General features: G+C 39.5%; 1 protein-coding gene across 1 annotated transcript in view; it reads left to right on the top strand.

Moving 5' to 3' along the window:
• LOC134529037 (putative fatty acyl-CoA reductase CG5065) overlaps window positions 1-25,623 on the top strand; it is an 83,939-nt gene that overhangs the window by 35,394 nt on the left and 22,922 nt on the right. Inside the window, exons 2-3 of the mRNA XM_063362730.1 lie at window positions 13,617-13,865; window positions 19,751-19,896. Coding sequence (XP_063218800.1) covers window positions 13,617-13,865; window positions 19,751-19,896 — 395 coding nt within the window. The remainder of the gene's footprint in view (window positions 1-13,616; window positions 13,866-19,750; window positions 19,897-25,623) is intronic.

Here is a 25,623-nt window from a genome sequence, read left to right as displayed (position 1 = left end):
GCGGTAATGTGTTACCACCTGATCGCTTCTACAATAACTGAAGAAAATGAAGTTAGCACGTATAATAGAGTCCATGATGTAAAGACTGATTTTACAACGAATTCCAGCTACTTGAAATAATTGTTACGAGCAACGTGGCAAATAAACAAGTATTGAGGCATTGATTCGAGGCTGATTGTCATGTAAGAGCCTCCGTTCGAGCTTATATAGTAAAAAAAAATGGTTAATCGATTTTCTCTATCTATACGTTCTATCCAGGGGCGCAACAACAGGGGGGGGGGCAAGGGTGTTTTGCCCCCCCCCCCCTTCTGAAACCTTGAAAAGGGGGCAAACGGGGGCAAAGAAAGTGCTGTGTAATCAATTTTTAGACAATAAAACTGCTTAAAATAGCACCATTTTCCACCTTGAAATACAAATTTTCCCGGGGGAGGACACCCGTAACCCCCGCTTCAATAGGGGGGATCGATGATTCTTTATAAAAAGGTATATTCCCCCCCTTTGGAAATTTAGCTGTCGCGCCCCTGGTTCTATCGTCCACGTTACTTCGTCTGTGTGTTCGTGGGTGGCAGTGGGGTCGATGATGGAACGCGGGAACGGGAAAAACGCGTTGAGTTTGCAGTTGTTTTTTTTTTAACATAAACCGTGTGTTGTGTTCGCTGGCCGCGAGAGAGAAGGCCGCGCACTGACCTGCCCGCCTGTGACGTCACTGTCGGCCGAGGGAGAAAGTTGCCTCTCCGCCTGGTGGATCTCCCGCCCCAGGGGGGTGGGGGGGGGCAGGCCCCCGACTGTGTGTGTGTGTGTGCTCTGTCCGGCGTGTGCCGTGTGTCACCTCCGCGGGGTTGTCGCCGCGCTTGTCGGCGGGCCGCGAGCCGTGACCTCCACAGCCTGAGTCGCGTAGCTTGCCTCCCGAGTGTCACCGGCTCCGCATTTCTCCCGCCGCCGCTCGTCTGCTCAGCGGATGTGTTGGTCTGCAAGGGTCACTGTCATTGTGAGGTTTAAAAAAATATATTAAATTTTATTTAAAAGAAATTGGTTGTCTGTAAAGTCGGTTTACGGACGATAGTTTAACGTGACAACGTCATAACAAAACATTGATAAAATGATTGCATACTTTTATGAATAAAATTGAATCATTTTTATTGAATTATCACTATTTTGTATGGATACAAAGAAGGAGTGAAATGAAATCTACAATTTAATAGATAAATTTACTTTTATTTGCACTAATTAATTAAAATATGTTTATTACTTTAACGTAGAGATTATTTTAACTATAACTTTTATACATGTTTGCTATTTAACTTCATCCAATCTGTGTTATTCTGTTAAGGATAGGACGATGATAGGAAAAGGAGGAAACAAATGGGAGTGTTTCAAGTTTAATGTGCCTCGAAAAAGTGAAATCGATGGTTTTTCCAATCGAGTGGAAGAGAGATAGATGCGGCGCAAGCGTACACTGAGTGTAACGGGACACAGCGTAACGGGACAATGTGCGTTACGGGACACTTTTTCGTGCGTGCAGACGTTGTAACGTCAAAAATTTTTTGAGATGCGCCTTTACTTGTTCATACTGCATGTCATAGAAAAATATCACTAACGGAAGGCAAAAAATGACGCACTCACAAACACCCAGAAAACAATCCAAAATAAACTGTTTGAAAAATCTGAACGCCTATTAGATTGCAACAAGGTATACCCGCACCAGCGGTTTCTTCCTTGTGATTGGCGGACGTCTGCGAGAGAGGTCGTCGCCTTATTTGAACGAGCCACTCAGGACGCGTTTGATTCCGCATTGACTTCATGTGATTGGTGTTGTAACACTCGACATGTACCTGAAAGAAACCCACCCAATCACGGAACACAGGCGGTGCTACAGTGTTTTATCTTTCAGCTGGCCTGGGAATCTTTTCTCGAAATATACATGGCCCTATGTGAAAGGAATTAAAAGTGTGTTAATCTTTTTTTTGTCCGTTCTTGAGGTTTCTATAATACAAATGTGTAGTTAAAACTAGCAATGGTGTGTGTCTCGAAAAAAGAGGATAGTTTTTTAAAAAATCTCATAGTACCAGTGTCACTTGCAAACACACAGTTGCTGAGCAGACGAGAGCTTGGGAGGAATGCGTAGGGACCGGAAAAATTCGCGGTTTCAATGACCTGTAGGATGAACTCCATAGTTATGCGTACTCTCGGTCAAATGTCACCCACCCATTGGCTGCTGTCTTGTGAGACGCCCCAACGTAGCAGCCTGTGATTCGATAAAGCGTTGGTTTGTTGTTTCTCATTGGCCCAGAGTCATCCAGGTGAGTTGTGAGCCAATAGCAGAGGCAGCACTGAGGTATAACTGTTTGTATTTTAGCCTATCGCGAAATGAATTCGCGAATTTTTCCCGGTCTCTAGGAATGCGTATCTCGTTGGCACTGCCTAGAAGACTATGAAATGCTCGACAAGCTACGTGGCACTGACTATACACGGGCAGACAACCTGATGCCCTCCTTGTGACGTCACGGCTCGCAGACTCATTCAAGTAACGTTTCAACTGCGAGAAACGCAACATGCCAGACTTTATCTTCTCACGTTTGGAAATAGAGGCAATGATTCTTCCGCAGATTCGTTTCAAAATAATTTTAACTCCTTAAACTTTTTATGTTTTTGCGACGTCTCCAATTGGGCTGAAAATGTTTGACAAACTTCAAGGTAATCTTCATCAATAGGGACACCTGTATTTCGCGAATACATTTCGTGTCTACGTACATCGCAAAACACCGTAGTTTTTTTCTTGTAGTTATTGGCTGTGGTCGGCGAGAGGTGTTTTCCCGCACTTGACGGGGCCAATGGGAATGTGGATACCGTACTGCTGCACGCACACGATTCACCATTACTCTAAGAAAAAGCTACAGTGTTTTGTGACATACCTTGACACGAAATGTATTCGCGAAATACAGGTGTCCCTATTCATCAATCACAATCGAAAATCAACTGAACTATGGAAAATCATTCACGTCACTAAAGACAATTTATTTTTTTTCTCTATCGGTGACGGCAGCAAACGAATTAACTTGATGTAGGCTTTTGGACATACGCCATTGCTATGCTCATGTATGTCTGTAGAAGGAAACTACAAAAAATACAAATGACAAAAACACAAATTAAGCAAAAAATTACTGTTGTCAGGATATAAACACCACACAATTCTCCACAACAGGAATATGGTTAGAGACCCGTGCATTTCGCGGATTCATTTCGTGTTATACTAAAATTCAAATAATTATACCTTAGTTTTGCTTCTGTCATTGGTTCACTTTTAATCTGGAGGACTGAGGGCCATTTAGAAACCCTCACTCATAGAAGTGTCGAATCACAGGCCACCCAGTCGAGACGACTCACAAGTCAGCAGCTAATGAACAGTTGGCATTTTCCCGAGTGTGTAGAGGATATTGGAGTCTATCCTGGAGGTCATTGAATCCGCGAAATTCACGGGTCTCTAAATATGGTCAACAAACAAAGAAAAACAAAGAAAATGGACTATCAAAAAAGAAAAAAAACACGGATGATGACAGCAAAAACATACCGAACCCAAAAAATTCAGCAGAACAGTTGAAACGAGACAAAAACACAGCAAAACTAAAAGACGAAACAAACAAAATAGTTTTTCAAAAACAGAATGGAACGGAATAAAACCCACAAATGATGACAGCACAAAAATATTGAAGCCAAAAAAATTCAGCACAACAGTCAAAACGAGACAAAAACACGACAAAAACACGACAAAACGAAAAGACGAAACAAACACAACAGTTTTCTAAAACAGAAACAAGCGACGTTTCGGGAACTGCTATCTGCTCCCGTCCTCAGGCAAAGACGCACATGGTACGAAAACACAGGTGCGACTGACTGAGTATAAACTCAGCGGTATTTTGAATTGCAATTGAATTTGTATTGTAAACATTTGTAAATGTATAATAACTGAGAAATAAACATATAAAATATAACCTAAGAAACCTTACATTAGTTATATAAAGATGAAAGTTAAAAAGAGCAATTTATTAAAATTCAATAAAATGTATAACCAAAAAACGTATAAATTATAACATTGTTACATGAATAAATGAAAATATAATTAAATAAACGTTAGTATTTTAAGTAAACTACAGGTACTAAGTCGTAAAAAAATATATAAAACTTACTTAAATACTAAAGGCATCTCTTCATCAGTTCAATTATCTAGCCAAATATTAACATATTGTTTCATTTGAAAATAATTTTAAGTTTTTAGTTTTCTAGGAAGAATAACAACAATTTTTGGAAGCAAAAATTCTAAAGATCTCGGAGATATTGTTTTATGAAATAGAGGGATTTGTAAATTTATATTCTGTCTATGCCGTGTAGGATAGTAATGATCGATATAATTTAACTGATTATCCCGTTGATACATATTAACTATTGCAGTTCTAATAAACAATCTTTTAATATCAAATACATTTAATAGTTTAAAAAGTTCCTTGGAAGTGGCAGTTGGGAAGTAGACACCATCGGTGCAACTCTACAGAATTGTCAGATCTGAGACGAGCAACGAGAAAAAGTCTGTACCTGGTCCCTGGTGCGCGTCTTTCTCTAGAACTATATGGTCTCTACAATGAGGCTTGAAGTTCACCTGTGATAGTGCGCTGTAGCTGCGTCAGGTATTACCTCCGTGGAAATTCCACGTTGCCTCTTGTGGCTACTTTGAGAAGTGACTCTATGTGTGTTTGTGCGTCTGGCCTAGTGGTACTCTCTGGTGCCAGACTGCATTCCTACGCTCGCTAGAAGTACTTTCTACTGCTAACAGTCTGCGGCTGAGAGCGCGTAAGGAAGTAATTTACAGGATGACCACTAACAAGCCGCGCCTTACAAGCTGGGGAAATGTGTTCCGTTGCGATGGGGAAACACCTGCCCGTTTTCAAGTCTACTGCAGAGAATCAGAGCCTCACGCAAAATGTGTACTACCTAATCTCCCTTCACATTAGTCACCAACTCTGTGGATTCACATAGTTCGTCTACGAGCTGTTAGGAATGTTTTATGCTTGATGGTGTGAAAATCGTGTCATGATGGCTGCATAAATAAAATGTTTTTTTTTTGAATATGTGAATATTAATACTTTATCAGTTTATTGTCATAAAAGATGCCAAAGGTGATTATTTTATTCATATTTGAACTCTAAAATTATATACATAGCCTGCATATAATTTTCAGTATTGCTCATTGTTTTCACGGGCCACTAAATTAAATGATAAAGTTGTGACGAATTTATACAGTAAGAAGTGTTACTGGCGGTAGTTAGCCTACTTGATTACTATGCTTATCGCTTTGTTATAGTATCCTACATTATTATAAATTTTTTATTACTTAAAGGTTTTTAAAAATCAACATATAACTCTAGTAAATTTCGTAAATAGTATAGAAACTTAATCAACAAATGCTAGCTGCGAAAGTATATTGGGAGAGCATATATTTATGTAAGCGTTATTAATGTATGAATCGGCTATCATTACTCATATTAAAGTATTTAGTTTATTTTAAGGAGCCACTCTATGTAATTTTAATTTTCTATTTCGTGTGAATAAATTGGCCTTTGTAAATACATTAACCGCATTTCTATAATCCTCTCTGTGCAGAAACAATCTATTTTTATTCTTACCTTCACCGGCGCTTTGATGCCGGAATGTTGAAGGAGATGTTTACAAGCTTACCTAAATGAACTATAACAGTTAAACACGTTACAACGCGTCATGCCACGGATCTAAGGGCAGAAACTCTTCGAGACAGAGTTGTTTGGGGGCTACAGCCAAGTATGCTGTGAATGTTTACCCATTCAGTGCGTCCAGTGCATCAGAGCTCGCCCTCTTTCCGTTAACTGCGCGAACGTAATCTTTTGGAAACACGAGGAATGTCGTTGGGCTATTTAACGCCACGCTACAAAGCACTCTGAGAGTAAAGGATGTAAATTTCAGCTTATTTTGCCACGTAAAGATTTTAGGCGCGATGAAAATAAAATTTCAAGGCCTAATTTTAATGCAAAGTTTTCGTGGAACATTGTTGTGAAACGTTTCTGACGTGAAAAGGACAAACAATAGGTACTTGGCCAAAGAGATGTAAAGAGAGCACTATGCTATATACGTTGCTAAGCTCGTTTTCGTTCTCCTCTTTGTGCGATGATTCGTCTCCCGCCCCCCGCCCCCCCCCCCCCCCCCAAAAAAAATATAACTGAGAGAGATAGATGAATGAAAGACAGAGAGTGTGCGCATGAGCTTGTTTCAGAAAATTGATATAGGTATCCTATAGGTACAGTCAGCTGTGAGTGCCTTGAATTATATATTTGCTACCAGCGCGCTCGTGTTCCTCCTTGTTCAACCAGCAGCGTAGAGAGCGCTGTTGAGACAGTCCCCGCATTTCCCGCATAGATAGCGCTACCTGTTACGAATTTCATATTTCGGTCAGAAATTTGGCATGTTACAACTGGCAGAATTTTTGGAAGAAACAGTAAATCACACTGTTTTTCTTTGTGGTGTATTCAACAGTAATGTTGATCGTTAATTAATCATTATTAGACAAAATAACTTCTTTCTATTGTTCTTTTTCTCTCTTTCTATTTCTCTTTCTCTCTCTCTCTCTCTCTCTCTCTCTGCCGTTTTACCCCTTACGATGTTCTTACGAGTCGAGGTTTGAATTGCCAAAGAAGTTTCACTTCTATCACGTGTACTGTGTTACACGCTCATTTTTTCTTGTTTTCGAATATGTTCTTGAAGATTATTTATTTTATATTTTTTGCAATGAGCAACTCAAAGAGAAATTATAGGCATACGCTACTGCTGAAAAGCTGAAAAATTCTCGATATTGCCTCGCCCCAGGTTAGGTTGCACAAACGTGTGTGGAATCAAGTCGATATCACGAGTCAATTGCACGTGATTTGGTCAGCTATTGGTTATAAATATTTATCTCCGGCTTCTATTTATTCAGGGCGTGCCATGAGCCAATAAAAGGCACATTTAAGCGTACAAGCCTTTGCAATATACACTGTAATTCAGTAAAAACGAGAATTTTTAAGGCGTCTATTTTTTTCTAAAACCATCTGTAAGAGGCAGAATACTAATATGGACAAACATGTAAGTATAAAACCCCAGGAATGAATTTAACTTAAACACCGAAGTTTGTATACAAAACCAACCAACGCGAAAAAAAATCAAAACGAGCAACAATAACTGAACAATGAGAACAAAAGAATTGAGAAAACGCAAAAAAAAAAAAAAAAAAAAAAAACACGGGAACGTCACTTTAATACCTTCGATGCAATTCTTTTTCGTGTGACAAAAGAACTAACTTCCTCGTTACAATAAAACCAACGTACTCGGGAATTCACCGTTATATGGTAACATAGAATACGTGCATGTAAATGGTATGAAAGATAAAAATTACTCTTCATTGCGTGAGTCTCTTACAATAACTTTTGTTTTAAATTTATTTTTGTGGTAAGTGGCATCGTTAGAGGCATGCATTTATTCTGAAAATTTTTGATATTAGCTAAGAGTTAAAAGACTGTTGCATCGTTTGTGTTTCATGATTGGTCGAGTTTAAAAGCTACTGTTAGAACATAAATCACAGTGATTCAGTGCGGAAGCAAACGCTTACTGATTGGCTCTGTCAAATTAAGCGATGGTTTCTCTTGCAGACGACCGCCAATTACACGTTAGAAAACTGCTGGCGCAGAGATACCATACTGCAGTCTATTAGGCGTTAAAAAAATTTTTCGCAATAAATGACGGCCCACGCGCATTTTGTATGTGTGTACATTATGATTAGAGACCCGTGAAATTCGCGGGTTCAATGACCTCCAGGATAGACTCATATATCCTCTACACACTCGGGCAAATGCCAACTGTTCATTGGCTGTTGACTTGTGAGTCGTCTCGACTGGGTGGCCTGTGATTCGACATTTCTATGAGTGAGGGTCTCTAATTGGCCCTCAGTCCTCCAGATTAACAGAGAACCAATGACAGAAGCAGCACTAAGGTATAATTATTTGAATTTTAGCATAACACGAAATGAACCCGCGAATTTCACGGGTCTCTAATTATGATGAACTACGACTTTTTTGCTATGTGTCTGTGGTTTTGATAAACTATTTCTTTTTAAGCATAAGTCATAAATCTCAATTGAACACCTACCAATAAAAATAATGGTTGATTTAGTAGACTGCATTAACGGTCTTTCTTTGTATTTTCCTCAGACCAAGAACGCCACGGTGAAGGTAAACCGGTTTTAACAGTTGATAAACCGGTTTTTAATTGAATGCAACAATTTGTCTTTCATAATGTGCTGTCAGGGAAAGGAATATGCAGTTTCACACAATGATTTATACGTTTGCAGTTATAGAAGGGTTTTAATGTGTTTTATTTTAATCGGCGGAGCTGATCTTGAATTTTAAAATCGACAAAAGTGGGTTATTCAGTACGGTCAAGTATTACGGATTTCCAGTAATTATTACTGATTTAGACGTCTTATTACGGAACTACGGAGTTATAACGGAAACAGAGATAAGTAAGGACGTAAAAAAATCAGCGTTTCGTGCGATAAATACTGCTCCTTAATCTCTTGTAATGATAAGGTTAATCTTATGTAAAGTACTCAACGTGAAAATGAACTCTGAAACTTATTTAAAATATTTAGTTATTAAGAGATTTGCGAACCTCAGATTTTTTTTTATTTTCTTGGTGCATGCTGTTTATATGTGGTGTTGATTATTTTTTACAATCTAGTATCTGGCATTAACTTCATAGTTTTCGTTCAAACGTGTGTTGAAATTGCACCAATGTGATAACTTTGCTGGCCCGGCCACAGGCTGGAAGCATTTGATGATGAAGATTACTTATGGGTAGAGACCTGCACAATTCGCGGTTTCGATGGCCTTCAGGATAGACTGCACATACCCCTGTACACTCGGGCAAATAGCGCAAGTTCATTGGCTGCCGACTTGTAAGTCGTCTCAGCTGGTTTGTCTGTGATTCGATCCTTCTTTGGTTGAGGGTTTATAACTGGTTGAGATTCGTCCAGATGAACAGTAAGCCAATAGCAAAATTATCTAAGAGGTATATGTGTTTGAATTCTAGCCTATCACCGAATGAATCCGCGAATTTTGCAGGTCTCTACTTATGGGTTATGGGTGTTCCTGAAGTTGACAGCACTGGTTCTGGGATGGTGATTTTTCTTTTTCGCGAAATAGATGCGAAAATATGCTAAATTATATTTTTTCCGCTATAAAATGCGAAATCTAGACTATTCCGAGATAAATGCGAAATCAAGGTAAAAAAACGTAGATTCGTCTTCACTCTACACAATTTATTTACAGATTGTATTTCGTTTCAGTTCAGTATCTAAAGAAACCATCATTTTATGCCGTATTCAGCACAAGTATCTTATTGTCACGTCATTCACAACACTACTGTTCGTAAATATTGAATGAAAAATGGCCATCCGTGCCTCGCGATTGTAAACAAAGCAAAGAACAACAAGCTGGAAGAGTGTCCGTCATCTTGCAGAGTACAAGTTTTTAGGCCGCCATATTGCGACATCTCTGCTTCGCCGCGCTAACAATTGTAAGTCCCATTTTCTGGCTGTATTTCACCTGAAAGCCGCGTTCTTGTGTAGTCTGTGGAAGGTGGTGTGTTTACAAATACGTGCACACTCGTGAATGTGTTGTATACTGTTATTTCTCGTGGTAAAAATGGGACGAAATGTCATTTCCATTCGCGATCGCATAAATGAATACAAAAGTGAACAGTTCTACGAAAGTGATACGAATATTTTAATGCGCAATTTATGTAATCGCCGTTGAAAAGCACATTAAATCTGAGGGACATCAGGCTGCAAAAAAAAAAAAGATTCACCGAGAAATCGGATGAAGGAAAAATAGTCGGTAAAACGGCAAGAAACTGTTTCTGGCATGATCGAAAACCAAAAAAAAAAAAGCGAAAATTGAAAAGAAAAAAAAATTGAAAAAACGAGTTTCTATAACATTATTTGTGCATTCTACATCAACTATGGCCATGAACACGGCTAAAAAATATTTATTGTAATTTTAAGTATTGAATTTATTGCACTCATAAGTGCTAAAAAGTTGTTTGGAAACCTGCCAAGATAGGCTATCTTTGTAGTTGTGCTAGATCTTTATTTCTGTGGTTGTTAATAATATATATGTGTATTATTTAATGCTTTTTAAAAATATCCTTTTCTTCGGTAATGTAAAATGAGAGAATTGGCTAAATCTTGTTTTTAAAAATGCTACAAAATGCTAAATTTCAAATTCAAAATGCTAAATGTTATTATTTTAAATGCTATAAATCACCATCTCTAATTATAAGGTATTTAGAGAGTAACGTAACATGCTATTTCAAAACAAAACAAAAAGTTCCTACAAAAGTGTTTATAATGCGTTGTCTTTTTCAATTGTAGCATGGGAGAAAACAATATCATATAAAACTGAAATTCTGGGTAGCTTATCCCTCTTCTTTCCCCCATCTTTTGAATGTATTTACTTCTCTATTATAAAGTAAACCTTTACAAGCGCATCTCCTATTCACTTACTAACCAGTGGCTTCTTTTTACTACATGGTATGATTCCGTCTATTATCGCGATACCTACGTACGTCCACTTAACTCAAATAATAATCAGTTTTGGAAGATGGTTTAATCATTACTCTGGGTAAAATCCTCGACAATTACGTGCAGATAGTTCTCACGCTACATTGGAACAGCTCACGTAATATCCAGGGTTTGGAAAATCGTGGTCAGTTATTAACATAAAAATATGTATCGTGGAATTTTTTTCCCTGTACTTGAAGGCTCTATGGTCGTGTTTAAAATTTCTTAATTTTTTGTTATCAATGGAGGCGCGTGGATTTTTTCAGATGCAGTCAGGGGTAAAGTTATATATTTATCACTTATACGCGTGTTCTACTTTGATGGAAGGCCCGTAGTTCTGGGTTTCTCGTCTTGGGATGCCATGAACCAATAATAAAAAGGGAGAATTGCCTCACCTATATAGTGGCCAATAGCCACTCTGTATCGGACTGAGTATGTACATATACACACAGTTCGTCTGAGACCAGTTTGTAAGGAAAGAAAGAAAACAAAAAATAGTTGTGGCTGTAGTTATTAGTAGGGACCAGAAATATTCGCGGGTTCGATGACCTCTGGGGCGGACCCTGAAGTTCTCTGTACACCCGGGAAAATGCCACCTGCTCATTGGCTGCTGACTTGTGACACGTCTCAACTGGGTTGCCTGTGATTCGTTGTTTCTTTGGATAAATGTTTCTGATTGTTCCAGTCACATCCAGATTAACTGTGAACCAATAGCAGAAGCATCAAAACCGTATACGTATTTGAATTTTAGTACATCGCAGAATCAAACCACGAATTTTTCTGGTCCCAAGTGTTTAGTATGAACTGTAAATTAAGGGTTATTATTTGGGGAAAAAGTCTATATTTCAAAGAAATGTACTCTTAAATGAACTTTGCCTTTGGACCATGAGTCCTGAAATGGTCTTTAAACCAACAACAGTATTGCGGAGAATGTACAGGACACCTCTCGCAGCCAGAATAGATGGAACCATGTGTGAACTGTCTTTGTACCTTAAGAGAATCTGGAGATTTATCAGTGAAAGTAGCTTTCTCCGCACTTGAATGGACCAATGAGAATGGAGCTGGTGTATCATTGAACCTCCGTGCTTCGCCAGCGAATGAAAACGTCATGTTAGACAAGTAAGAAGGTTATAGTGTTATTCCGTAGGAGTATCTTGGCAGGAAACATATTTTGTCGACAACAGCCGGCTCGTCTTCTGATCATTAAATACAAACATTCATGGTGTGTGTGGCGGTGTGCGCAGTTGCTCTACATATAACAGGGTTTTTTTGGTGGTGTGTGCAGTTGCTCTATATAGAGACCCGGAAAATTCGCGGGTTCAATGACCTCCAGGATAGACTCCAATATCCTCTACACACTCGGGAAAATGCTAACTGTTCATTGGCTGCTCACTTGTGAGTCGTCTCGACTGGGTGACCTGTGATTCGACACTTCTATGAGTGAGGGTCTCTAATTGGCCTTCAGTCCTCCAGATGAACAGTGAACCAATGACAGAAGCAGCACTAAGGTATAATTATTTGAATTTTAGCATAACACGAAATGAACCCGCGAATTTTACGGGTCATATATCTCAGGTTTTGTGTTTGTAGGTGTATGCAGTTGTTTTTCTTATTAATTGTTATTTGTGGAGGTTTGCACAGTCGCTCTAGTTATTACAGGATGTGTTTGGTGGTAAGTACAATTATTGCTCTACATATCACCGGGTGTGTTTAGGAGTATGCACAGATGCTCTTCATTTCACAGGATGTGTGTGGTGGTGTGCGCAGTTGTTATGTCTAAACAGGGAGTGTGTGGCGGTGTGCGCAGCTGCTGTGCCTGGACACAGGGAGCGTGTGGCTGTGCCTGAGCACAGTGTGCGTGGTGGTGTGCGCAGCTGTTATGTCTAAACAGGGAGTGTGTGGCGGTGAGCGCAGCTGCTGTGCCTGGACACAGGGAGCGTGTGGCTGTGCCTGAGCGCAGTGTGCGTGGCGGTGTGCGCAGCTGTTATATCTAAACAGGGAGTGTGTGGCGGTGTGCGCAGCTGCTGTGCCTGGACACAGGGAGCGTGTGGCTGTGCCTGAGCGCAGTGTGCGTGGCGGTGTGCGCAGGTGTTATGTCTAAACAGGGAGTGTGTGGCGGTGTGCGCAGCTGCTGTGCCTGGACACAGGGAGCGTGTGGCTGTGCCTGAGCGCAGTGTGCGTGGCGGTGTGCGCAGCTGTTATGTCTAAACAGGGAGTGTATGGCGGTGTGCGCAGCTGCTGTGCCTGGACACAGGGAGCGTGTGGCTGTGCCTGAGCACAGTGTGCGTGGCGGTGTGCGCAGCTGTCATGTCTAAACAGGGAGTGTGTGGCGGTGTGCGCAGCTGCTGTGCCTGGACACAGGGAGCGTGTGGCTGTGCCTGAGCACAGGGTGCGTGGCGGTGTGCGCAGCTGTTATGTCTAAACAGGGAGTGTGTGGCGGTGTGCGCAGCTGCTGTGCCTGGACACAGGGAGCGTGTGGCTGTGCCTGAGCACAGGGTGCGTGGTGGTGTGCGCAGCTGTTATGTCTAAACAGGGAGTGTGTGGCGGTGTGCGCAGCTGCTGTGCCTGGACTCAGGGAGCGTGTGGCTGTGCCTGAGCACAGTGTGCGTGGCGGTGTGCGCAGCTGTCATGTCTATACAGGGAGTGTGTGGCGGTGTGCGCAGCTGCTGTGCCTGGACACAGGGAGCGTGTGGCTGTGCCTGAGCACAGTGTGCGTGGCGGTGTGCGCAGCTGTCATGTCTATACAGGGAGTGTGTGGCGGTGTGCGCAGCTGCTGTGCCTGGACACAGGGAGCGTGTGGCTGTGCCTGAGCACAGTGTGCGTGGCGGTGTGCGCAGCTGTCATGTCTATACAGGGAGTGTGTGGCGGTGTGCGCAGCTGCTGTGCCTGGACACAGGGAGCGTGTGGCTGTGCCTGAGCACAGGGTGCGTGGCGGTGTGCGCAGCTGTTCGACCGGGTGCGCGCGCAGCAAGCGGACGTGGCGTCACGCGTGGTGGCCGTGAGGGGCGACGTGTCTCAGCCGGGCGCAGGCCTCAGCCCTGAGGACCGGGAGACCCTGCTGCGCCGGGTGCACGTGGTGTTCCACTGCGCCGCCAACGTGCGCTTCGACCAGAGACTCAAGGAGGCCGTCAACCTCAACACCGTGGGCACCAGGCGCATCCTGGAGCTGTGCGAGGGCATCCGCCAGTTGGAGGTGAGACACCCTCCTCTACCTTCCCTCATCGCTAGAGACCTGCTAAATTCGCGGTTTCGATGGCCTTCAGGATAGACTGCACATACCCCTGTACACTCGGGCAAATAACGCAACTTCATTGGCTGCCGACTTGTAAGTCGTCTCAGCTGGTTTGTCTGTGATTCGATCCTTCTTTGGTTGAGGGTTTATAACTGGTTGAGATTTGTCCAGATGAACAGTAAGCTAATAGAAAATTTATCTAAGAGGTATATGTGTGTGAATTCTAGCCTATCACCGATTGAATCCGCGAATTTTGCAGGTCTCTACTCATCACCCTTTGTAACACTGCTGTGGTAGGGGCAAGCAGGTTCCGCAAAAAGATTTCGAGACTTGATGAAGGTTAAAACACTGTAGCACCGTCTGTGTTTCGTGATTGGGTGAGTTTCTCCCAGGTACATATCGATTGTAACAACAACAATCACAGTGATTCAGTGCGGAAGTAAACGTGTCCTGAGCGGCTCGGTCAATCAAGGCAACGACTTCTCTCGCAGACGGTCGCCAATCACAAGGAAGAAACCACAGGTGCGAAAAAAACCTGAACGTCTACCAGACTGCAACAAAGGTACACCCGCACCAGCGGTTTCTTTCCTTGTGATTGGCGGCCGTCTGCGAGAGAAGTGGTCGCCTTGTTTTACCCAGCCACTCAGGACGCGTTTGATTCCGCAATGACTTCATGTGATTGGTGTTGTGACACTCGACATGTACCTGAGAGAAGCTCACCCAATCACGGAACACAGACGGTGCTACATTGTTTTGAGTTTCAGCTAGTCTCGAAATCTTTTCGCGTAATATGCATGCCCCTAGTGATCATAATCACCATTGGTACCTGCCATACTCTCGCTATTTCCTACCCCAGGCTAGGCTGCAAAATCGTGAGCAGAAGGAGATCGGTGTCACGTGTCCATTGGCTGCAGCCGCATTCCGCTTTCTCTCCGGGTCGCGCGTGATTGGTCAGCTGTTTAGTAGGTGCAGTCGGTCTGGCGCGTCGGATAACCCGTGTTTCAAAGACCGAGCACATCCATGTGCACAGCGATTCAAATATATTTTGTCATCAATAGGGGCAGGTGTTTTTCGCGAATAAATCTGATCGCTGGTTAGACTGCAAAAAGCTATGTCCGCGTTAGCGATTGTTTCCTTGCGATTGGCTGCCGTCTGCGAGAGAAGCCATCGCCCTGTTCGGCCGGGCCAGTCAGAACGTGTTGGCTTCCGCAATGAACGGTTGTGATTTGTGGACCGACAGTAACCATGCAACGGAAAGAAACTCAACCAGTCACGGAACACAGACGATGCTACAGTGGTTTTACACAAAGCTGGTCTAGAAATCTTTTCGCGAAAACTACATGGCCCTAGTAATCAAGTAATAACACTAATTCCAAACGTATCTAGTCATAGAATCCTTATATTTTGCTTCCGAACTTGTAGCTTCACTTCTTAAGATCATACGAAAATAAATGAAACATTATTTACTTTAAATTATCGGGTATATTAATTATTTGAAAATTAGGGATGCTTACTAAAAAAAAGTGATTATTTTTTAACTTACATATCTTAATTATTGTATGTTAATTTATATTTTATTATTTTACTTGCAAAAAAATTGTTTTTTTTTGTTAATATAATAATACCCAATTAAATAAATAAACAATTACATTGAATAGTTCTGTGAGTAAAAATATTTTAACTTGTTAAACAATTAAAAAGCATTTTTTAATATAACTCCAAACCCTTGCGTATAACTTAACGTAATCCCGCAAAACATTCGCTTGTTTTGATAGTTTTGACGTATTTTTGGTTTGGAATACTGTAGAAATAATATTGCTTCTAAATTAATCAGGCAAAAATTAATGTGCTCTGTAACACCGGTGTATAACTGAAACACTAATTGTTGAGTCTATTACTGTTATATGAGAAAAGTCTAGAAAAGATAATCAAATAATTGGCGATTTGTAAATTTTTTTCCCTTTTGTTAACAAAAGTAGGTAATTATAGTATGTTTTGGGGCAGTGGCTGGTGGCGGGGGATCCGGGGATCCGCGGCGGCCATCTTGGAATACGTCACTTCCGGCGTCCATCTCGGATTAAGTCACTTCCGGTGGCCATCTTGAAATACGTCACTTCCTGCGGCCATCTTGTATTTCGTCACTTCCGGCGGCCATCTTGAATGACGTCACTTCCTGCGGCCACCAGCCACTTCCCCAGAACATACTGTAGTTACCTACTAACAAACGCACAAAATATTGGCGGTATTTATTTAATGAAACTTTCCCTTGAGGTTTTAGGAAGTGAGCGGTGAAAGTGAACGCCGAATAACTTGTTACTTCACCTTTCATACGACGGTTCTCTGAATCACTTCCCGTCGGTTTCTCCATTATCCACGACAATATTCCAAAAACCAGTGCAGCGACAATCCTTTGCCTGATAGTTTTCCCTACAGACTAGACTGTACTGTTCCATACGCATTATTATACTCACTGGAAGACGTAGGGAGAGATTATTACTAAGGCTTTGACTACTTGCTTATTGCCTAGACGATATCCCATTTAGGGTGTAGGAGAATGCTCTATCTTTACTGTGGTCCTAAATTCTGATTCTTTACTTGCCTAAAACTGGCTTTCTTGGGGTCTTTGGTTTTCTATCACCGTAAGTTATTGTTTCAGACTTATAGTTTATTTTTATACCTTTTCATGTATGCATAAATATTCATAATTAGACAACACAAGCATACACATAAATATATGCTTGTATTGCGAACTGCCGCACCATATACAGAGCGGTTTTGTACATTGTCGCAATATATGCTTTAATTCAATCTTCAAGTCCATTGGGCTGTCTTTAAATAGAATGCCGCATCTTCTATTAGATCATCTTTGCAGTACTTCTCCTGATGCAGTTCTTGGACTTTATTCCCTTGTGTGGTTTTGCAGTATTTAATGTTAAGTTCTTCATTAATCTGAGGCCGGGCCCCATCAGAGTCCCAACTCCCACTGCAAGCACAAATCCCTGTTACTTTCCACAAGGTAAATACTTGCCCAGATGGGGCCTAACCTGCATATTAAAAATTCAAAATCAACGTGAACATCAAAACCTATGCTGAAAAATGTAAGGAGGCAAAAACATTGACCGAACACATCAAATATATTTTCAAAGTTTATTGTTAATCTTTATATCTCACAAATAGTACAAAAATAGTTAAATCTCATAAATATATCACAAATATTTTATAATTGACTAGAGATATCTCATAAATAACAAATATTTTATAATTTACACACAATAAATATTCCTGACTAATACTTTAATTGGTTTCAAAACTCTAGGCTAGAAGAGCCAACATTTATTACAAGGTACATTTAAATGCTTAATGACTTTAAACCAAAAATAAACATACTATTAATCAACTCGCAAGGAAAAGGTCTTTGGAGAGCTAAAATCAATTAATTATTCAAAGCAATATGGCCGCCAACAACAAGCAAAATGCACAGGAGGTGCAACAAAATTGACCAAGTGCCAATCCACATTATGAACACCTTAAGCAACACTAAGTTTAAACAGGTTCATCATATTCGCACAAAACACAAGTCCAATGGTAACTACTCAAAGTTATTTTGATCATTATCAAAACTTTAAACTCTACTGGCCATATCATAAATAATTACAACACTCATACTTAGCTCTCCAAAACACCTTGCCTTCTGTCAATCTCTCTCTCGCTCTAATGCCTCATAATGATGTTGGTGATGGTCCTGCTGCTCCATGCTTAACTGGTCAAAATCCCGGGCTCATATATCCATTTCTCACCCCCCCCCCCCCCTTCCCTCCTATTGACCCTCCAATCTCGGGATTAATAGAGATGATTTTCGAATGTTCTAGAAAGATCTTCATACCAGTTCACATAATCGATAAACAACCAATTTCCGGGATTTATTCTTCTTCTTGCTAAATCCGGAGTTGGTAACACTGAATTCAATGTTGTGTAGGAATGAAGTCTCCACTTTGTCTATGCTATTTTGTTTGAAAGTGCACTGTCTTCTGCCGCACACAGCCGTAGCCTATCTATGAGTCGTGACGTCACAAGAGGTCAGTTTATTCCTACACGTCAACATGGAAGGTAAGCTTCTTCATGTCCTTAAATGTTTTATGGTGCAGGGTCATAAATCACCATATCGTGACCACACACGGTCACAAATCATTGAATCTTTATTTTCTCGAACATGTCTTCAACATTCGGACAACCAGTGTATACACATTTCCTAACCTTTAAAATGTTTGACATTCTAAAATTATCAATGCGAAATAAAGTTTGAATAAGTAGGTATTTAACTTCTAATGATGAAACCATATCTTAAACGCAAGACTGACTTCGGGCCCGATACAAACTTTTTAGGAGCTATTTTTCATGTAAATCTGGTAAAATGTCCCTCCATTCAAAGATCCCAGTGGCTGGCTTCTCTTGGGGTTTCATTGTTCCCAAGGCAGTGGTAAGGTCGCTGATAACATCTGCCGGGATATTAGAACCAGCGGGGGGTGGGAGGTGAACTTGGCTGATTAACCTAGTACGACTACAGACCGCTAGGGGCGTGCGCTGTCGATACCCAGCGATTGAAGCGATCGCTGCGACGGAGCTTGCTACCACAAAAATTCTTCTGCAAAACCGGCCAGAAAATTAAAACTAGGCTCGCGCACTGCTATACATTATATATATATTCAATATAGGAACTCAGGTTTGTGCTGTTCTGGGAAAACATTATTATTAATTTAATGAATGTTTCGAAAAGAAAGCTAAATACGAATGGTTAATGCAAAAATTATTACCACATGATTTCATGCTTACAGTACATGCTAGGACCGGTATAAAACTAACATTTTATTTCATAAATGACTTTAATAAAGAGTTTTTGTAGTATAAGGGGAAATAAACTTTGATCAACCATTAAACATGATTCTGCTATGAACTAATTTAATATAAGGAGCAAAAACATGAAATATTAGAAGCCAGATCATTAATAATACTACCCTCTTAGTGATGGGTTTTAAATTACGCAAGGAACGCAAAAAAAAATCGTAGTTTTCTATAAAGCAGGCAAGTAGCAAGACGTCACCAATCCTATAACTTAAAAATATAAAACAGTATAATGCGTTTCAGGTATTGGAACCACCTGGGCCTTGCGACAGTCTGTTAGATGATTAGTTCATCATGCATGACTAGGCCATCCCTCTGGTCGACATGGGGATGAAGTCGCAAAACCTTTTAATGTTAGTAGCACTCCACCATGTCATAATGTCAGATGTGTGCTGGCTTCTTAAAAAAATTTTACTGGCAGTAATTTGCAAATCATGCGAAGGCCATCGCAAAAGAGGATCTTTGGCAATGCACCAAAATTTGAAGAAAATGTGTCATGAGAGCAGAGCATTTCGCGGGAAAGTGGACATGTAACCAATGAGTAGAGACCTGCAAAATTCGCGGATTCATTCGGTGATAGGCTAGAATTCAAACACATATACCTCTTAGATATTTTTTCTATTGGCTTACTGTTCATCTGGACAAATCTCAACCAGTTATAAACCCTCAACCAAAGAAGGATCGAATCACAGACAAACCAGCTGAGACGACTTACAAGTCGGCGGGCAATGAACTTGCGTTATTCGCCCGAGTGTACAGGGGTATGTGCAGTCTATCCCGAAGGCCATCGAAACCGCGAATTTTGCAGGTCTCTACCAATGAGAATTGTTTTAATGCTCCTATAAGGCGGCGGGAAAATTCACATGCATCAGGAGAACAAAATGAGTGGTCAGAGAGGTGATGTTCACAAAGGGTGTGCAGGTGAGGCTGGAGACGCCTGTCCGCAGGCCCTGGTACACGTGTCCACTGCCTACTGCCACTGCGACAAGCCGGAGCTGCAGGAGGTCACCTACCCCGCCGACCACGACCCGCACAAGGTCATCGACCTGGTGTCCTGGCTGCCGGACCACATCCTCGAGGACATCAGCGCCAGGTAGCGCCACGTGCCAGCACCAGTCGCTGTCGTCTGCATTCTCTCGGCTTCCGGGTGTCGCTGTCTCGCGACGTTTCGGCAGTCACTGCAGTTGCCATCTTCAGGCAGACTAGGTCTGACTGCCGCAATGACTGCCGAAACGTCTCAAGACACTAACCTGAACCGGCCTACACCCACAAGCCAAGAAAATGCAATATTTGTTTCATTCAAACTCAACACTCAATTATTGTAAAATCACATTTATGATATTTCACAGGTAAAATGAGTGTAGTAAACAAAATCTTGAAAATAATGCACCAGCTTGACCATCTCTAGAAAAACCAAATCCTGACAGGCATTTAAGGCCCTCTGGCGTCACAGATGTGTCGGAGGTGATTGGTTAGGAATGTCATCGTCGCTGCAGCAATGCAGTAACTTACAGCGAAGCCCCCCACAATACGATCAGTCGGAACTGCCGTGTGTAAGCAAGAACGGTGGACTGACCAGTATGGACTGGCGTGAGTGGGAACAGTCTCTCGCCAGTCCAAACAATCAGTCCATCGGTCCATGGCAGAAATCTTTGTTTATACTGTTTGTGGTTTTTCCCCTCCTTTTTCTAACTAAAAGTGCAACTACAACTGCAGCAAGAGTATCAGAATTTTTTTTTAACCATTTGTAAATCAATGCAAGTTACTGAGAACTTATCTAAGCTTATTTATTCAAATACAATGCATTAAGTCCATACTGGGACAACTTAAAAATAAAACATTCAATTTACAAATTTCCAAGATTTTTTTTACCAATTTTTTTGACAATAACTGTTATTAGTAAATTTTTTTTTTTGCTTGATATTTATAACTATTTTGTTAGTTCCATTTTTATTGTTGTGTTTTTACTCTCGATGTTTACAGTGCTTCTGCTGGACTCACCGGCACTTATCAACGGAACAAATGTATGTTCGGTGGCTGGCATTTAGTACTGTTTTGCAATACGTGCGTCAACACATTCATAACACACAACTTTTTAATAAGCTTACTAGCAACGTTACTCAGTTTGCATACGTAATGAAAAAGAGATAAGACAGTGTAAATATTTATTTTTCATGACAAAGAAATTCTGATTTGACCACCTGTGAAAGGAAAATATAGTTCTTCTTTTCAAAGAAAAAATGCTGATATATTTTCAGATCGTTCAATAAACTTCTCGTTTCAAATGTAATTTCAGTATTGAATGTCATAACCACGAACAATAAGAAAATTGCTGTCAGAATGATAAAACGCGCAATGACACACACTGGCTGACCTCTTTGGGTTAAGCTGGTAAAGCGCTCTCTTTTTATGAATACATTGCTTAAATATATACAAGTTGCAAAAAATCCTAATATAGTTATCAAAATATCATAATTTTGAAACTTTACTTATCATAGTACTACCGTTTTAATCGCTATTTATTTCACCAAAGTTTATATCTTTAACCACTATACATTTTACACTGCCATCATACGAGAATAAAATGTGCAATATCTGCAGATATTTCATATTTAATTTGGTCCAAAATCTGCATTGGCTTTAAATCATTTTTTAGATGTGAATTAGAAATAAAATTTTTAATCACCAGTCCATGATTTTCATTGATGTTTAGTTTAATCTGTTGAGACTGAAATTTGAATTTAATTTAACACGCAAAGAGTTTAAAAAACCTTAAAAATTCATATATTATGCAAATTGCAGGGAAGCTGTTTGCAACTACAAATGTTGGAAATTCTCTCCGAAGATTTCTTAAAATGTTTTAATATGTACCTTGAAATAACTCGTTAAATTATATAAAAATATGTATCATGCAAAACTCACTGCTGCAAAAATATAAAAATTGATCATAAAATTTGTTTTTTTTTCCTTGTTTTGAAAGCATATTTGTTTTTGATAAAATGACCTAAGAAATACACGCTGTTATTTTTCTTGGCAAGTGTGAACCTCAGCTGACGTATATTCATACTCATGGTACGTCAAACTTAAACAGTGAGAATTATTTGTACAATAATTATTTTATAAGCGGTTATTTTGACAGTCTTTCGAGTATATTACGCACAAAAGCATAATAATGTAATCTTGGAATAAGTGTACAAAACTTAATTCTGCACTATATAAAAATTAAATAATTTTTTAAATCTAATCTAGAAAGAGGAAAGGGATTCTAATATTATAACAGGGAAGAAACTGTCTAACATAGCGTCGTATAAATGGTTTGTACTGTATACGAAAAAAATATGTTACCATACAGTAACCACTAGTTAATCATCTTCAACCATTGAAAATCCTTAAGATGACTTGAAGTTAGTTTAAGCCAACTCGTCCCCTTTCATTTGGAATAATACAGCCATTAACTGATTTTCAGCGGATGAGTCTGTACTGATTATCTGACTTTCCTTACACTAATATAAACCAACTTTAAGAAGACGAAATACCAAGGCAAAGTTTTGAAATATGCATATTCATTGTTCTTCGTAGTATTGATAGATATTTAATCTACAAATCAAATTTCTTTTTAAGAAATATAAAATAAACCTAAAAGACGACTTATTTCGAAATGCTGAATATTTCGTATCTTTGATGTATTGCATCATACGAGCATTACTTTTCTTGTCAAACTCATGAATATATTATTTGATTCAGTAGTGATTATCAGTAAATAGTTAATAGTGAAGCACTTTATTCTAAGTGTTGGTTGAGCACCAAGATTTTCCACCTTGCCATTTTACAGAAACATTTTCTTTGCATCAAAATCAGTCCGACATCTATGCACGAGAGCACTTCCCGAATTTCTTATTGTTTTATTTGAAACTGTGGCTGGATTCATCTTTAATCAGGTTCCAGCTAATCATTTTCCACCTCACCACACATTCTATCGAACATGAATGAACCACTTAGCGGATGAAGTGTTTATGTTGGCCACGATTCCTGAGGTGAAGCATTTGTCACGCTGTCAAATATTTGTCTTCAATTTATTTTACAATACTGTTGGAGGGGAAGTATTGTACGGAAATTGGCTTCCAATTTTCTCAATCAAATATATTGGGACAGATAACCTCAAATGTGATTTAAGTCATGTCACACTATTAAAGTTTATATTTAGTCTGAACTATCTTAAACTTTACAATTTTTTTTACAATTTTTAAATTAAATCATATATCACAGTGCTGGACGGAATATTTTTAAACTTGTTATTATTTTTGTACATTTTTTTTTTAAATTTTCAAATGAATCAATTTAAATCACACAATAACATTCGTTACATAATGAAATTAATTTTTCAGGATTTTTAAAGTTATGGAAACATAATTTCATTTTTACGCATAAATTTTTTTCCGCATACGACATTCATATTACCATTATTTTAATTATTTAACTTTTTTAACCTCGTTAATCGGCCATGTGCACTTCACCATTTTAAAGAAGAGTTGAGACGGAAATTGACGTCACTTCCGGTTCCGTTAGACACGGTTTTGATTGGCCGATCGCATCCAACATCCAACTCATATTAGAACCCGTCCTACATGCAAAATATTTGATGGAAACTCAAGTCATCTAACTTGTCGAACAAACATGGCTGTGCTAGCAACGTTCTCGGTGACGTCATTTCCTTCCATTTCTATTTGACACGATGGTTTGGAAGGTGTTGGACAGTGTGACAGGGTCTTTAGGCTGTGTGGATCGTGGATCGTATTCCAAGATCCCGGCACGGCTCATAACATGAGCAGCAAGTCTGTTTGCGAGTGTCTCATCGTCGACGTTCGTTTCTTCAGGCTTCTGCGCATAACCAAGCGAGGGTAAACATTTACTGTGAAGATTGACAAAATCAATCCTGCAGTGTTTGTTGTTCATTTGCAGCCAAAAAAATATTTGATTTCACAAACAAATAGGTAATGACACTTTACTGTCCTACTACAATCAAAATTAAGGAATTTGATGTAAGTTTTTGGACATACGCCATTGCTAAGAACTTTTTCTGTTGAAGAAAAACTAATAAATAAAATAAATAAATAAAAATAAAAATAAAAATACTCAAAAAAAGATACAAAAAACACACAAAATTAAGCAAACAATTGCTGTTGTCAACAAGGATATGAACACCACAAAATATTCCGAAACAGGAATATGGTCAGCAAACAAAGAAAAAACAAAGAAAAATGTACTAAGAGAACGAAAAAATCCCCACAAATGATGACAACACAAAAATATTGAAACCCAAAATAATTCAGCACAACAGTTGAAGCGAGACAAAAAACATGACAAAACGAAAAAACAAACAAATACAATAGTTTTACCTAAACAGAAACAAGCGACGTTTCGGGAACTGCTATCTGCTCCCGTCCTCAGGCAGAGACGCACATGGTACGGAAACACAGGTGCAACTCAGTCGCATGTTTTGTGTCTCGCTTCAACTGTTGTGCTGAATTATTTTGGGTTTCAATATTTTTGTGTTGTCATCATTTGTGGGGATTTTTTCGTTCTCTTAGTACATTTTTCTTTGTTTTTTCTTTGTTTGCTGACCATATTCCTGTTTCGGAATATTTTGTGGTGTTCATATCCTTGTTGACAACAGCAATTGTTTGCTTAATTTTGTGTGTTTTTTGTATCTTTTTTTGAGTATTTTTATATTTGTATTTTTATTTATTTATTTTATTTATTAGTTTTTCTTCAACAGAAAAAGTTCTTAGCAATGGCGTATGTCCAAAAACTTACATCAAGTCATGCACTCCCATTGCACAAATCTTTTAAAGATAACAAAATTAAGGAAGTAGATAAAATACTGCCATTATGCTGTACTCTTTGTGTGTGTATGAGGTGAGTCCGGAAAGTAAGTACCGTTTTGTCATTAAAAAATAAACTCATGTGAAAAAGGTTTGATTAAAAGTTTTGGTTTACTACATAAACATCACATTTTCACATAGTTTCCGTTCAGTTCCAAGAACGTTTCGTAACACTGCACCAGTTTCTTTAACCCCTCTGCATAGAAGTTCACCGCATGGAAATTAAACCAGTTGACAATCGTGATTTTATATAATTTGCTGTAATTGTTCACTAATGTTTCATTACATAAACCAAAATGAAGCTCTTTTCTTCCCATAAAACGGTAGCCATCTTTTTTCGACTCGAGTACTGAGATTGCTTAAACTATTTCCGGAGGTGTTTACTGAGCGCCTGTACTTAGGCTACGCGCATTTCGTATTCGAATTCCGTGATGCCTACGGCCAAGGCGTCCGATTCAATTCCCAGTCGGCGAACTTCTAGTTTATTTAAACTGGTAGAGCATTGCGAAAAGTGCTTGGAACTGTATTAGAGATATATAGTTAACTAAAACTTTCAAAAAACCTTTTTTTTTCATGAGTTCATTTTTTAAATGACCAAAGGTACTTACTTTCTGGACACGACTCATATATTGACACATAAAGTTGTTTAAACATCGGATAACATGAAAGATATGCAGAATATTTGACAGAACAACGGTCATTAGGAATTGCCTGCATAAAAAATATCTATTTAACATTTATCAGGTATCTTTTCACAATTATGTGCCTTCTATCTGGTATCATCACCATGTACGTGCATTATTTACACAACTTTGTAGCTTCTGTGTCTGTAACGCAAATTTTAAGGATTTTTACTTTGCACAAAAATATATTTCATTATACATGTATTAGAAGTTACTGTATGTAGCCAGTTTTCGGTTAACATAAGATTGTTCTGT

Source organism: Bacillus rossius, chromosome 2 (genome assembly GCF_032445375.1).
Source record: "Bacillus rossius redtenbacheri isolate Brsri chromosome 2, Brsri_v3, whole genome shotgun sequence".
NCBI classification, from domain to species: Eukaryota; Metazoa; Arthropoda; class Insecta; order Phasmatodea; family Bacillidae; genus Bacillus; species Bacillus rossius.
The sequence above is the reverse complement of the archived record's forward strand: the minus strand, read 5'-3'. Positions and strand labels throughout refer to the sequence as shown.